The sequence below is a fragment of the Microtus oregoni genome, unplaced genomic scaffold, assembly GCF_018167655.1.
Source record: "Microtus oregoni isolate MIOR12 unplaced genomic scaffold, Mior012 000035F_ref0000213, whole genome shotgun sequence".
NCBI lineage: Eukaryota > Metazoa > Chordata > Mammalia > Rodentia > Cricetidae > Microtus > Microtus oregoni.
Window position 1 is genome coordinate 1,411,889 of NW_024543094.1, and position 13,096 is coordinate 1,424,984.

Below are 13,096 nucleotides of genomic sequence, written 5' to 3' on the forward strand. Positions count from 1 at the left end.
ATCCCTAGAGGCGTCAGCACAACGATGTTTTATAGGAGAAGGCATAAAGGAATGGTAACAAACAACAACAAAAAGTAAATATAAAAATGTATTTTAAAAATTTCAGAAACTTAAACTTTTGTGATTATAAGCTATCTGACAGAGAAGCAGTAATATATTGGCTACAATAGAAATTACTAACATTTCAATGTTGATCTGCAATTATGGGAGATTTTATTGTTATGTTTATTTTTATTGTGAGTGGAATTGGTGCCAAATAAATGTCATTTGTTGGTTACTTATATCCTTCTGTAAGTAATTTACAGTTATTATACTTTTTGTAAACCACGGACAGTTTGGGATGCAGAAAGGGTAAGCAAGCTGACCCAGGAATTCAGAGTTGGGTGATGTTAGGATTAAAAGTCGGTCTTGTCTCAGTTAGTGACAAGCGATGTTGCTATCGTCCAGATATGTCAGCGCTCTGCTGGGAGGTAAGCCTTGGTGCAGAACGCCGACTAGAATTTGTTCCGTGATAACACCTCCATGTTTTAATCTTCAAAATGCAAGCTAATGAATCAGTTCAGACTTGTTGCTGAAGAAACAGACATTTTGAAGCTCCAGGGTTGATAATCAAACAGGTAGAAAGATGGCAGGAACAGCCAGGTCCAGGCAATTGAAATCAAAACAACTCTGAGATTCTATCTTACACCTGAAAGAATAGTCAAGATCAAAAACACTGATGACAAACTTATGCTGGAGAAGATGTGGGATAAAGGGAACTCTTCTGCATTGCTGGTGGAGGTGCAAAATGATACAGCTGCTTTGAATTTCAATATGGCGATTTCTCAGAAAATTAGGAAACTACCTACCTCAAAATCCAGAAATACCACTTTTGGGTAAACACCCAAAGGATGCTCAATCATACTGCAAGAATTTTTATAGCAGCATTGTTTGTCATAGCCATAACATGGAAACAAATACCCCTGACCGAAAATGGATAAGGAAAATGTGATGCATTTACACAATGGAGTACTACAAAGCAGAAAGAAATAATTAGATCTTGAAATTTGTAGGCAAATGAATGGATCTAGAAAACATCATATTGAGTGAAGTAACCTCTACCCAGAAAGACAAATATCATATGTACTCACTCATAAGTGACTTTTAGACATAAAGCCAAAAAAGCAGCCTATTAGTCACAATCCCAGAGAACCTAGACAACAATGAGGACCCTAAGAAAGACATACATGGATCTAATGCACATGGAAGTAGATAAAAAAAAAGACCTTCTGAGTAAATGGGGAGCATTGGGACCATGGTAGAGAGTAGGAGGGGAGAGAGGAAGGGAGGGGAGCAGAGAAAAATATATAGCTAAATAAAAACAATTTTAAAAAAGATAGCTGCGCTGCTCAACGAAGTCCACAGCATGTGGCATTTAGGGACCTGCTCCGCCTCCACCCATGCCACAGCTTTGGCCTTTGATGCTGCCTATGCCCCAATTGCCTTTCTAAAGTGCATGGGTTGACTTCCATAACATGAGCTAGAGTCCCCTTTTGCCCCCAACATGAAGTAAAACCTTTTTTGCACACTGATGAAAATTTGTATAAATATTAAATCTTCATGTGTTCTACCAACTTTCCTCTAGCTAGCCTGACTCCTTGAGATATTGACACGCATTTTCTGTGTGAATCTTTTGCACCAATTGTATGGTCCACTGTTGATAAACTACTAGTCTTGTAAATTTATCAGACCAACTATTATAACTATTAAAACAAAAAATTATTGTGTTTTCTTAGGAAAATATAAATAATTGACACTCTATGGAAAAGGTTCCAGGTTCAAAGTATCTTTTAGATTCTTTCAACATGTACCAATGTGATGATGTGCTTCTAACTATGTATGTATGTATGTATGTATGTATGTATGTATCTATCCATCTATCTAGAAGTCTTGGAAATATAAATGTGAAGAACAAACCAGAATCAGGATATACTTATCCTTACATTATGGTGTTTTCATGAAAAAACTTGATTTTCAGTTTTTCAAAATAAATTATATTATTTCAAACTACATATAGATAGGTAAAAATCATGGGATTGGCTGAGAGGTGGTGGCACATGCTTTTAATCCCAACACTCGGGAGACAGAGGCAAGTGGATCTCTGTGAGTTTAAGGCCAGCTTGGTCTACAAATTGAGTTCCAGGACAGTTAGGGTTTCACAGAGAAATCCTGTCTTGAAAAACAAAACAACAAAAAACAACAACAAAAATTTATGGGGCTGAAATTAAAATGTGTATGTTATGTAGCCTAAGATAACCTGGATCTGATCCTCCTAATATCACTTCCCAAGAGCTGGTAGTGCAGGCATGTGGAACTATCCCATTTGTAAAATTCTGTATCCATTACAGTTCAAGAGAAAAGGAAAGTCATTGTGCTTAGTGATAAGAAATAATGCTTTATATGTAGAAGCTGGCTACGGAATACATGGGCAGATGTCTACAATTCTTACACCACAGTGAAGATTAACAAGTAGATAGAGCCAGTGACTGTGGCTATTAATAGTTTTCTGCCTTGTTGGTAGCTTACCTTTGCACTATTTTATTTTTAGTTTTGAGGAATTTTCTAGTGTTCTAACCTGGTATACTGTACTCGAAACCTAAACAACATTTTATGCCATGATTTCATGCTCACATTGCAATTATGATGATTATATCTGTAGATCACTCAAAAGCGTTGTAATTCACTGCATTCCCCCTCCCCCCAAAAATGTTTCCTTTCCAGGGATACTTTGTCGGAGAATATTTAGGCTAAAACTAGGAGGAAGCATTCCACCTACCTGAGTGGAGGCACTGACAGGACGACCACTTAGGTCACATTCTGTCGTTCATTTTCTCTAAACTCTCAGGGGAAAGAAAACCAAAGAAGCATATTTTTGTCACTCTTAGTTATTTTGAAAGATGGCCACAAAAGAGAAGAGCTCATGTCATCTCTTTAGATTGTAAAACATGCTATTTGTCTGCACCTAGGTTTGCAGAAGAAATAACTGCCAAGTGGCTTTGTCTCTTTGAAGGAAGTGGGATCCCATATGGTCCAATCAACAGTATGAAGGATGTGTTCGCCGAAGCCCAGGTTTGCACTTTTGAATTTTCTGGTTATTTTTTTTAAATCCTTATTGACATATATAAAGGAACAATAACCATTGATCGTAAGTCTAAATCTGATATGAGATTTTACTATTTATTAAAATTGCTTGTGGGTCCAAAATATAAAAGAAATCAAAATTTAGAATGAACTAGCTGCCGACACTCATACTTTCAAGTCTGCTAGATCCAGCATACTTAAGCTACCTAAAATTTCCAAAGTCCCAGGCATTTATTTTTTTTTTTTTTTTGGAAGAACATAAATATAGCCCGGGGTCAGGGCACAGAAATCCCCATTTATAGAAATAAATATGATAAGTTTCACAGTTACTATCCACTCTGATTGTATTGCTGTCTCAAAATGTGCAAAACAAGTGCTGCTTAGTTGTGTAGAGTTCAAGCTTTTTATGTGTTTGGTAACTTGTGTGATGTTCTAGGATCAAGATTATGTGGATAGGATGTGTTCTGAGCAGGAGAAGGGGCACCTCCTTCTATCACAGTCTTCAGGTTTCGCTGCTGTCGAACTATTTTGATTTTATTACTTCAATTACCATAGCAAATAGAAGCAACTTGCTATATCTCAGATTCATGTAATAACCTACAAAAGCAAGGGAACTCAATATTTATTCTATGAATATTTTACTATGACTCAGAAATCTTGACAGTTTCTAACATTTGCAAAATTATGCAGTATTTCTTTCTTGAGTTCTTCATCCATATATACTAGAAGTTTTTAATTTTAAATGAATTATTTGAAAAAACACACTTTTCTAAAGGAGAAAAACTGTTGGAAAGTGAATGTCTTTAACATGAGTGCTTTTATTTTACATAGATGTTCACTTCAAGGAAATGTGAATGCATTTAGTTCAGTAGTTACCAGACTTACTGTAGAAAAGTAGAGAAGTTCAGAAATTCTGCTTTGTTTTGTTTTCCTCTCAAGAATGTGAAATATTATTATCACAGTAAAATAATGGGAAAGTATTAGGGGGGAAGTTAGGGGGCCTGTCCGGTGTGTGTTGTGTGAGAAGTAGAAACCCCGAATATCAGGACCTTATGTCTGCTGACTCCTGGGAAGAGATGGTCACGTGCTCATATGCCTGTTTACCAGAAAGCTGGTTGGCTCACTTTATGTCTTTAACTATTGCTCTAAGCTATTGTTATGAAATGTGTAGAATTTCCAGCTTTTCTCAATTTAGGGTACATTTCCCCAGAGAGAGCTCTTAAAAATTATTCATCAGCATTTTTGCTATGCCATGTGTTTTTTTTAATTAGGAATAAAGATACCAAAAAGCAAAAGTGAATTTCTGTAATGTTAATATTACAAGATTATCTAATTTTAGGTTGTTTTTTTTTTTTTAATTTTACTTACTACCATTCAGTTACTCAAGTGGTGGGGTAATTCAGAGAGAATATTGGCTCATTGTGGTAATATTTTGTTTGTGCTTTAACAAATAAAATTTGCCCGAAGATCAGAGTACAGAGCTAGCTACACTAGTTAGCCATAGAGGCCAGGCAGTGGTGGCACACACCTTTAACCTGGCATTCGGGAGACAGAGGCAGACAGATCTCTGCAGGTGAAATGCAATACCACACTGGATTAAGTGAGACTGAACCAGTCTGAAAGAGAAACAGAGCCAAGCCGTGGCTCACACCTTTATTAGCAGCACTAGGGAGGTGGAAACAGAAAGTGATATGGCTGGGTGGAGAGAGGAATCCAAGGCGAGAAATCTGAACTCAGGATTCAGTCTGAGGTTTCATAGAGGCAGTTTGAGAATTCTTAGAGACAGGATACCTCATTTGGTCTGAGGATTTGATAGATGCAAGAACTAGTAACTGGCTGCTCTGTTTTCTGCTCTTTCAGCATTTACCCCTATATCTGACTCAGGGTCCTTTATTATAAAAAAACAATTAGAAATGTTTTTTTATAACTAATTATCCCTTAATTACAAGTGAAATTTAATAGTCTAGATTAATTACGAGTGAAATTTAGTTATTTAATACTTTTCATTGCAAATAAATTTTTTTGGACGGTAAAAATTTCTTGGGGTTAGTCTATAGCATATTGTTTTAGTAATTAGGCCTTCTGTCAGTTTCAGAAGAATGATATTATTTGTTAGCTACCATCTTCTCATAGCACCTTCAAAGACTACAAAATGCCCTTTTACCCACCAAAAATAAATTCTAATTATCATAGTTTTATCATCAGAAATATTTAGTTTTACTCTCATTACTATTGATAATTGAACCCGAGAAGCAAAAGAGAGTTGTCTTCTTCATTCACAAACAGATATTTCTTTGGAATATAAGTACTAAAATATATGTGTGCAGCTTCTCTGGGCTTTGGAAGCACTAGGGAGCAATGTACTCTTAACATTATAGAAATAATAAAAGATGACCGTAAAATTTTCAGGTGGTCTTAGTTGTTCCTTCCAAGAAATGGATTGCCTCCTTCCCCTTCCACGTGAAGTGCTTATCTCCCTAAAATTTTGAATTTTGAAAGAATTGTACAATGTAGGGAAAATCATAGTTTAAAAATGTATAAGATGCTTTAGGAAAACACATTAATGTGACATGTAAAATTGTTCATTCTGCCAACTTTTTGGCTTATTCCTGTAACCCTATCACTCAGGAAGTTGAAGCAGATAAAATGTCTTGGGTTCAATTCCTCCCTGGGCTACATAGCAAGTTCCAGGCCAACTGGACTAAGAGCAAGACCCTATCTCAAAAACAAAACAAATAAAAATATAAATGGTCATTTAAAAGAGTATTTTATTTATTCTATTTATTTTATTTTACCTTATTGTGTTTACTAGGTACCAAGTGTTAGGAATTTAGTACAAATTTAATATTCTATGCATTTCTGAAAAATCAATTAAAAAGTGACTGAACTAGCAGGTATTCAATAATATTTGTAGATTGATGAACCATAAAATGAAAATTTAGTTAAGTATGAAGAATACAGGTTTCCTAAAATTTCAAGTGGTTCCTCTGTGCCTCGGAAAAGGGGTTGACCAAATTTTTCTTTAGGATTAGTTGAATTGTTTTTGAAGACCTCAGGAGACTGAATGCAAAATATTTTCAGGATTGATTACTAATTTTATGAGCATTCTAAACTATAGTTTCTTTAAATATTAAACATTAAAATGAAATTTTATCTCTCTCTTGACAGCATCAGGTGGAATTTTAGCACAGAGTAGGGGTACAAGGAAGGCTACATGCTAGCTCAATGTAATGGCAGCTTTCATTACAATGGTGCTTGTAGTGATTTGAATGAGAATGTGTGCCCACCAGACACATATGTTTGCAAGCTTAGGCTCCAGATGGTAGAACTGTTTGGGAAGGATTGGGGTGTGGCCTTTTGGAGTTAGTGTGTCACCTTAAGAAGGCTTTGAGGTTTCAAAAGTCTCGTTCTTTTGAATTCTTAGCTAGGTCTCTCTGCCTCATGCTTACAGATCTCGATGTAAGCTCTAAGCTCCAGCTCCAGATCCGTGCCTATTTGTCTTCTGTCATGTTTCCCACCCCCTGCAACAGTAAGCCCCAAGTCAGTTCTTTATTCTAGATGTTTTGTTGGTCATAGTGCCTTAGCAGAGCACCTGATAGTATTTAAGATGGTGCCCTTTATATTTTATTCTTGTTAAGGCTACTCTTGACTTATCTATGCCCATGGACAGAGTCATATCTACTCTAGCTATATAACTCATTCCCTAAAATCATACTCCGCTACCATCTTATGAAAATGTATTAACAAATTCTCTGCCAGAAGTGTGCAGCCCTCACTCATTTGTGATTGACACTTCTTTATAGTTTTTAATTTTCCATAGAACATTTTTTGAAGTATGATTTCTGTTTGAAGTGTTTTATTTTTTTCCTCTGGTGAATTACAGAGTTTCTTGGCCCTGGGTACAAGGAACTGGTCACTTGCATTCAGATGTGGGGATGGGTCACTGGTTCTGTGGCCCGATGCCCCATGTGTGCTGTGCCAGGACAGCTGCTTGCTCAATGAGAAATCACTTTGGGTGAAGTACAAGGCCTGGAACAAGGCACGGGAAGGAAGTCCCTGATGAAGTGAAAAGCAGTATGTCCAGCTCTGGGGGGGGGGGGGGGAAACAGGGAACTCAAAGACTAGAGGAGAATTTTGTGTGCCACTTATCAAATAGACCACTTACTTCCCACCCGTGATTAGAAATTCTTTGTAGAAAATGAACATTTACTTGATGGTAAAAATTATTTCCAACCCCAAAATTTCATCATATGTTTGTTTTCCAAGAAAAGTTGAATTTTTATCTCAACTGAAAATCAACAGATGATACATTTTGTCTTGGCTAAATGGAAGGTTGTCTACTTCTTAATCCTCTGATTAAATGATCTGGTCTTTGAATGGTTCACATGACCCCTGTGAGTTTTCACTGTTAATCATAAATACTACAGGGGTTTTGGCCTGAGTGTACAAATAGTTCTGAGATGTTTTGATTCAAAACTCTTGAAGTGATAGTTTTATTGTTTTCCTCACCCAATGACAAATTATACGAGGGAAGTTCTATGCATTATACAGTGTAATATTGATTATCTACACACACACACACACACACACACACACACACACACACACACACATATATATATATATATATATATATCTTAATAGCTAGCCTGTTTCCCAAATGCATTCTTAAAATAACTGTTTTTAATCAGGCCAATATTGTGCAGTACATTAAAGGCATTCTCAAAACGTTTCAACAGCTTACTAGATGACCTCAGCACTGTCTTATGAACATGCCCTTGGGAACATGTGCATGAGATGCATTGTGGTTTGAGGGTTTCCAACTCAAACAAACTTAAAAGAAAATGCAGCTTTTAATAGAAACTATTCAAATTCTTGCAAAACTAGGTATGGATCCTACTACAGAGAGGGGTTTTAAAACACCGTTATCTATAGTGAGATCAAGGAACATTCCAACCTGCCTCAGGATTGCCCTTCAGACTCTTCCTGCTCATTCTTGAGTATCATCATCTTATATTGAACTGCTTTGTTAAGAAGTATGAATGATTAGAGCACCTAAGATTTCTTCATCCTTGATGCCATGGCCTGAGTGTGGGGAAGAAGGGCGAAGGGTGTCACAAATAGGTGTTATTTGCCATAGTTTCCCATTTGTACCACACAAGTTGAATATGTCAGGTGTAAGACATCACCAGGAAGCATCACTTCTGAGAAATATTGTTAGAAAAACATCAGGATTATTGAAATATCGCAGCTGGCCCTGATTTTAACTGGTGCCAAACACCTGCATCTCTAACAGGAACCAAAACAAAACCCCACCCTGTGGCGGCGTGCCATCTCTTCACAGCCGTCTCTAACTTTGCATCCCATCAAATTTAGTTCTAGTGTTTCCTACAGGAATCTTATTCTTCTCATCCCAGAAGGTCATTACAACCCCTTCTGTAAATATTTCGTATGGGATAAGCGTATCATAGAAACAAAGTGAAGTATTGAAATACTTTACAGCTGAAAACTGTTGTTTTCATCTCATCATTTGTGAAAGTCTGTGAAGTTAGTGGTTTTATTAATCTCAAGGCTAGCTCATATTTTCTAAGAGATTTTATTTTATCCCATTTGGAAAAATTTCTGAGCATCTGGAAAAAAAGACTTTAATATAGTAAGCATCAGAGGAACCACAAAATAGTGGCTGCCTTTTGACAGACGCACACACATACAACACACACACACACACACACACACACACACACACTGAGAACTGATACTAAATACTATCTTTAATTAATGTTATTCTTTAACAGAGTTGCTTGGGTTTTAGGGAGTTATACAAGGCTTATGTCCTTATCTAATACTGTAGGAAAATGCCTGGACTCTGCCTGTTTGTTGTGGGATTTCTATCTGTTTAGCCAATGACCTTTGGAGCACAAGACTTTTCTGCATACATGACTGCTTAAAAGCTGAGGATGAGGGGTCTTGTACTCTCTTGCTTTCCTGCTGAAGTGGTTGGATTTGAGTGCCCCTGGGCAGAATGGCAGCACAGTGCAGCTGAATTTCAGTGGCATTTAATCTGTAACAGTGAGAGTTTATCCCCATTTTATACCTAAATAATTTCTTGATACCCTTTAACAGACTCACATGATTTCACATAACACTTGTTGATAAAGGTCTAAGTAAAATAGTTTGTCTATTAATTAGTTCTGTGGCAGTTTGAATGTAATTGAACCCCATAATCTCATAGGGAATGGTACTATTAGGAGATGTTACTTTGTTGGAGTGGGCATGGCGTTGTTGAAGGAAGTGTGTCACTATGGGGGTGGGCTTTGAGGTTTCCCATGTTCAGGATCTCAGTAAACTTCCTGTTGCCTGCAAAATGTAGGACCCTCAGCTATCTCTCCAATACCACATCTGCTCACACATGCTGTGGTCCCTGCCATGATGATAATGGACTGAACATCGGAAAGTGTAAGCTGCCATTTCAAATGAATGTTCTCCTTTATAAGAGTTGCCATGGTCATGGTGTATCTTTAAAATAATAGAATCCTGAACTAAGATGAGTTCTGTGGTTATATTATGTTCATGATAAAGCTTGACTGAATATCAGAGAAGCAGAGCAGCCAGTCACTAGCTCTTACCTCTACAAAATCCTCAGACTGAATGGGGTATCCTGTCTCTCAAGTCCTCTGACTGAATGATGTTTCTACACAATCTCAGACTGAATGCTGAGCTCCTGTCTCCTTCTGCTATATATTCTTCTCTCTTCCCAACAATATCACTTCCTGTCTCCACCTCCCTAGTGCTGGGTTAAAGGAGTGAGCCACCACCAGTTGGCTACGTTACACTTTTAGACTGTTTCAATCTTGTGTAGCACAGGGTGGCCTTGAGTTCATAGAGATCTGTCTGCCTCTGTCTCCCCCGTGCTGGGATTAAAGATGTGTGCTACCATTGCCTGGCCTCTATGGCTAACTAGTGTGGCTAGATTTCAGGCAAGCTTTATGTGTTATAGCAGAAACAAAATATCACCACAAAGTTCCTAACAAACAAATATAATATGAAAAATAAAATTTGCATTTATTACTTATTTTATTACTTACAAGTTATTTGATTTATGGGATCTGGCATGATATGTCCAACTTTTGAAGAAATGATGCAGTTTAAATCTATGTGAATAGCAAAAATTTGAATTTGTCTTATTTTAAAATATTATGTGTAAGACAGAAACATCCAATTTTATATTTTGAGAAGAATCCCTATATAATATTTGTGTTACAATTTAAGAAGAAACTTAGTAAAATGTAAGGCTAACATTATATGCATACCATGCTAATTTTAAATAGACATACCTAGGGAGCTTAGGTACTTTCTGAACAGACATTAAGTTGCTTGAACCATCACCCTGATTTGCACCTAGGTAGCCCACTGGAATGCCTTAACCAACATCTGACTGAACCCTTCAGAAAATGTAAAAGGCATGCTTTGGACCCAAAGGAAGCCACAGCAATTCAGACTACTCATTCTACAAACAGGAATGGGTGGCCTGCTGTACGTTTTGTCTCCTATTAGGAATCTTGTATGGGAGGGGATGGTGAAGGACCACAAAAGAAGAAGACATACTGTCAAGCAGGAGGTGGCGGTCTGCTTTATGGAGAAGGTGTTCTGTGCCGTCAAGGCATCATAACTAAATACTGAGTGTCTGAATAGCCAGAGATGATGCACATAAGTCACTGTGAGATTTCCAGTTCAGTAGTTTAACCGAAGTATGGAATATAACAAAGAGCTGCCTTCATCGTGAAACTTGCCAAAGAATTCTTCATCCCTTTAAATGCCTCTTGTAATTAGTCAATCACAATGTTATCGATCCCCCCTATCCCCCAGTAATTAGGAAGATGACAGTGTAGGGTCCCAGCTTTTACTGTTTAGTGATCTTGACATATCTCCTATCTGAGGATATGGCAGTTTTCTTGGTGTCTTATAAAGTGACTTCCTGGGTCTATCTTTGACACTGTGTCTCTTCCTGATGAGCCTGCACAGCGTGCAGCTAATTTCTCAGCTCCAAATATAAAACCTGCGTTTTCTGAACATTCTCACACTATTTCAGAGTAGACTTCCACAGCATTATCGTTGACTTTTTCCAGATCTTGACCTTTTCATCCAGAGACACAATCTGTTTTTTGGTGTGTACAGGCTGAATATCAGGAAAGGTTAATTAGTGTTTTCTGGGGGACGTTTTGAGATCCTGAATGAATTCTAATAAGGCATACTGAAAGATTGTTGATTAGATATTTAAATATTTATCTTGTCTTTGGAACCTGTTGTGTTTTTTTTTTATTCCTGTAGCAATGTTGTTTTGCCATTCTCATCTAAAGTCTCTGGATGCTGTAGGTTGCTGCAATGTGAGTGGCATCCACCTAGACAATCACAAAACTATCTAGGAATTATTTTCAGTTTTGCATAATTTGCAATATTTTATTTCATTAATGTCTCTCAACTCAAATAATTTATATCTTAAACATTTCTATTTAATAGCAATTTATCTGTATTTTCTTTTGTGAAAGCTCTATTTAATAACAACATATCTGATTGACCATTTCTTTTTTAGTTTTTATTTTTGTGTGAAACTCAGAGTTGTTGCTTAAATTATTTCTATTCTAGCAACAGGAAAATATAATAAGTGATCATCTCTGTATTCCGATACATTGTTAGACTTAGGGACTTTGTTTGTGCTGGCTGCTTTTGAAGAGCTGAAAAACAAAATAGAAAGCTTTTATAGAAAACTGTATTACTTGGTTGAAAGTTAGAAGGGAGTTTGAAAAGACTGTAAAAACATAGTCATTCATAACTGAGGGGACAGTATTATTCATACATCAATTATTCCTGGATTAATTACCGTTCTATTATAAATGCAATGAAAGCCCCAGTGGGATGTTTTCCAACTTGATTATTTTTCTGGGCTAGTTGGAAAAATATTTGAATAAAAGTAGCAACTATTTGGATGGTGAGATAATTCATCAGGTCAAGGTACTTACTGTCAAGTCTGATGACAAAATTAAATCCCTGGAGCCCATAAGGTGGACTGAAAGAACTGACTTCCTCAAATTGTTGTCTGATATCTTCTCATGTGCTATGGCTTGCACATGTGCATATACACACATAATAAACAAGCAAATGACATAAAATCAAGATGAATAACAAATGTTACATACGTCTGAAAGATATATGTAAAGTATGTATACCACTAGAGGGAAGCATATATTAGCATACGGTGCTGGATAATTTTATGTCAACTTGACACAAGCTAAAGTCTTTGGAGAGGAGGGAACCTCAGTTAAGAGACTGCCTCCATATGATCTGGCCTCAGGCAAGATAGTGATTGATGGAGAAGACCTAGCCCATTGTGGGTGGTGCTATCTCTGGGCTAGTGGTCCTGGATTCTATAAGAAAGTAGGTTGAACAAGTCATGATGAGCAAGCCAGTAAGTAGTACCCCTACATTGCATCTACATTAGCTCCTGCCTCCAGGTTCCTGTCCTGTTTGAGTTCCTGTTCTGACTTCCTTCAGTTATGGGCTATGATGTGGGAGTGTAAAACAAATAAACCCCTTCCTCAACTTGCTTTAGTCATGGTATTTCATCACAGCAACAGTAACCCCAATGAAGACACATGCGTATAGTCAAGCCACAATAACTAATGAAGATACATGCGTATAGTCAAGCCACAATAACTAAAAGAGAATGGTCCTAGTAGAGGACAGAGGAGTAAGCGAATGGAATGTGAAGGGAAAGTAAAAAACTATTTCACAGATCTGTTAGGGATAGAAAGAGAAAGGACAAAGAAAGATTGATGTTACTCAAAGGAAATGAGCAATATTTTTGTCACAATTTATGCTTAATAAGTAATAAATGCCCTAGGGTTCGTTTTATTTTTTTTTAAATATTTATTTATTTATTATGTATCTGTGTGTATGTCTGCAGGCCAGAAGAGGGCAC

The 13,096-nt window shown here is 37.0% G+C and overlaps 1 protein-coding gene across 1 annotated transcript in view; it reads left to right on the forward strand.

Moving 5' to 3' along the window:
• Positions 1-13,096, forward strand: part of Sugct (succinyl-CoA:glutarate-CoA transferase) — a 674,235-nt gene that overhangs the window by 302,620 nt on the left and 358,519 nt on the right. The window contains exon 12 of the mRNA XM_041630811.1: positions 3,006-3,108. Within this exon, the coding sequence (XP_041486745.1) occupies positions 3,006-3,108 (103 nt within the window). The remainder of the gene's footprint in view (positions 1-3,005; positions 3,109-13,096) is intronic.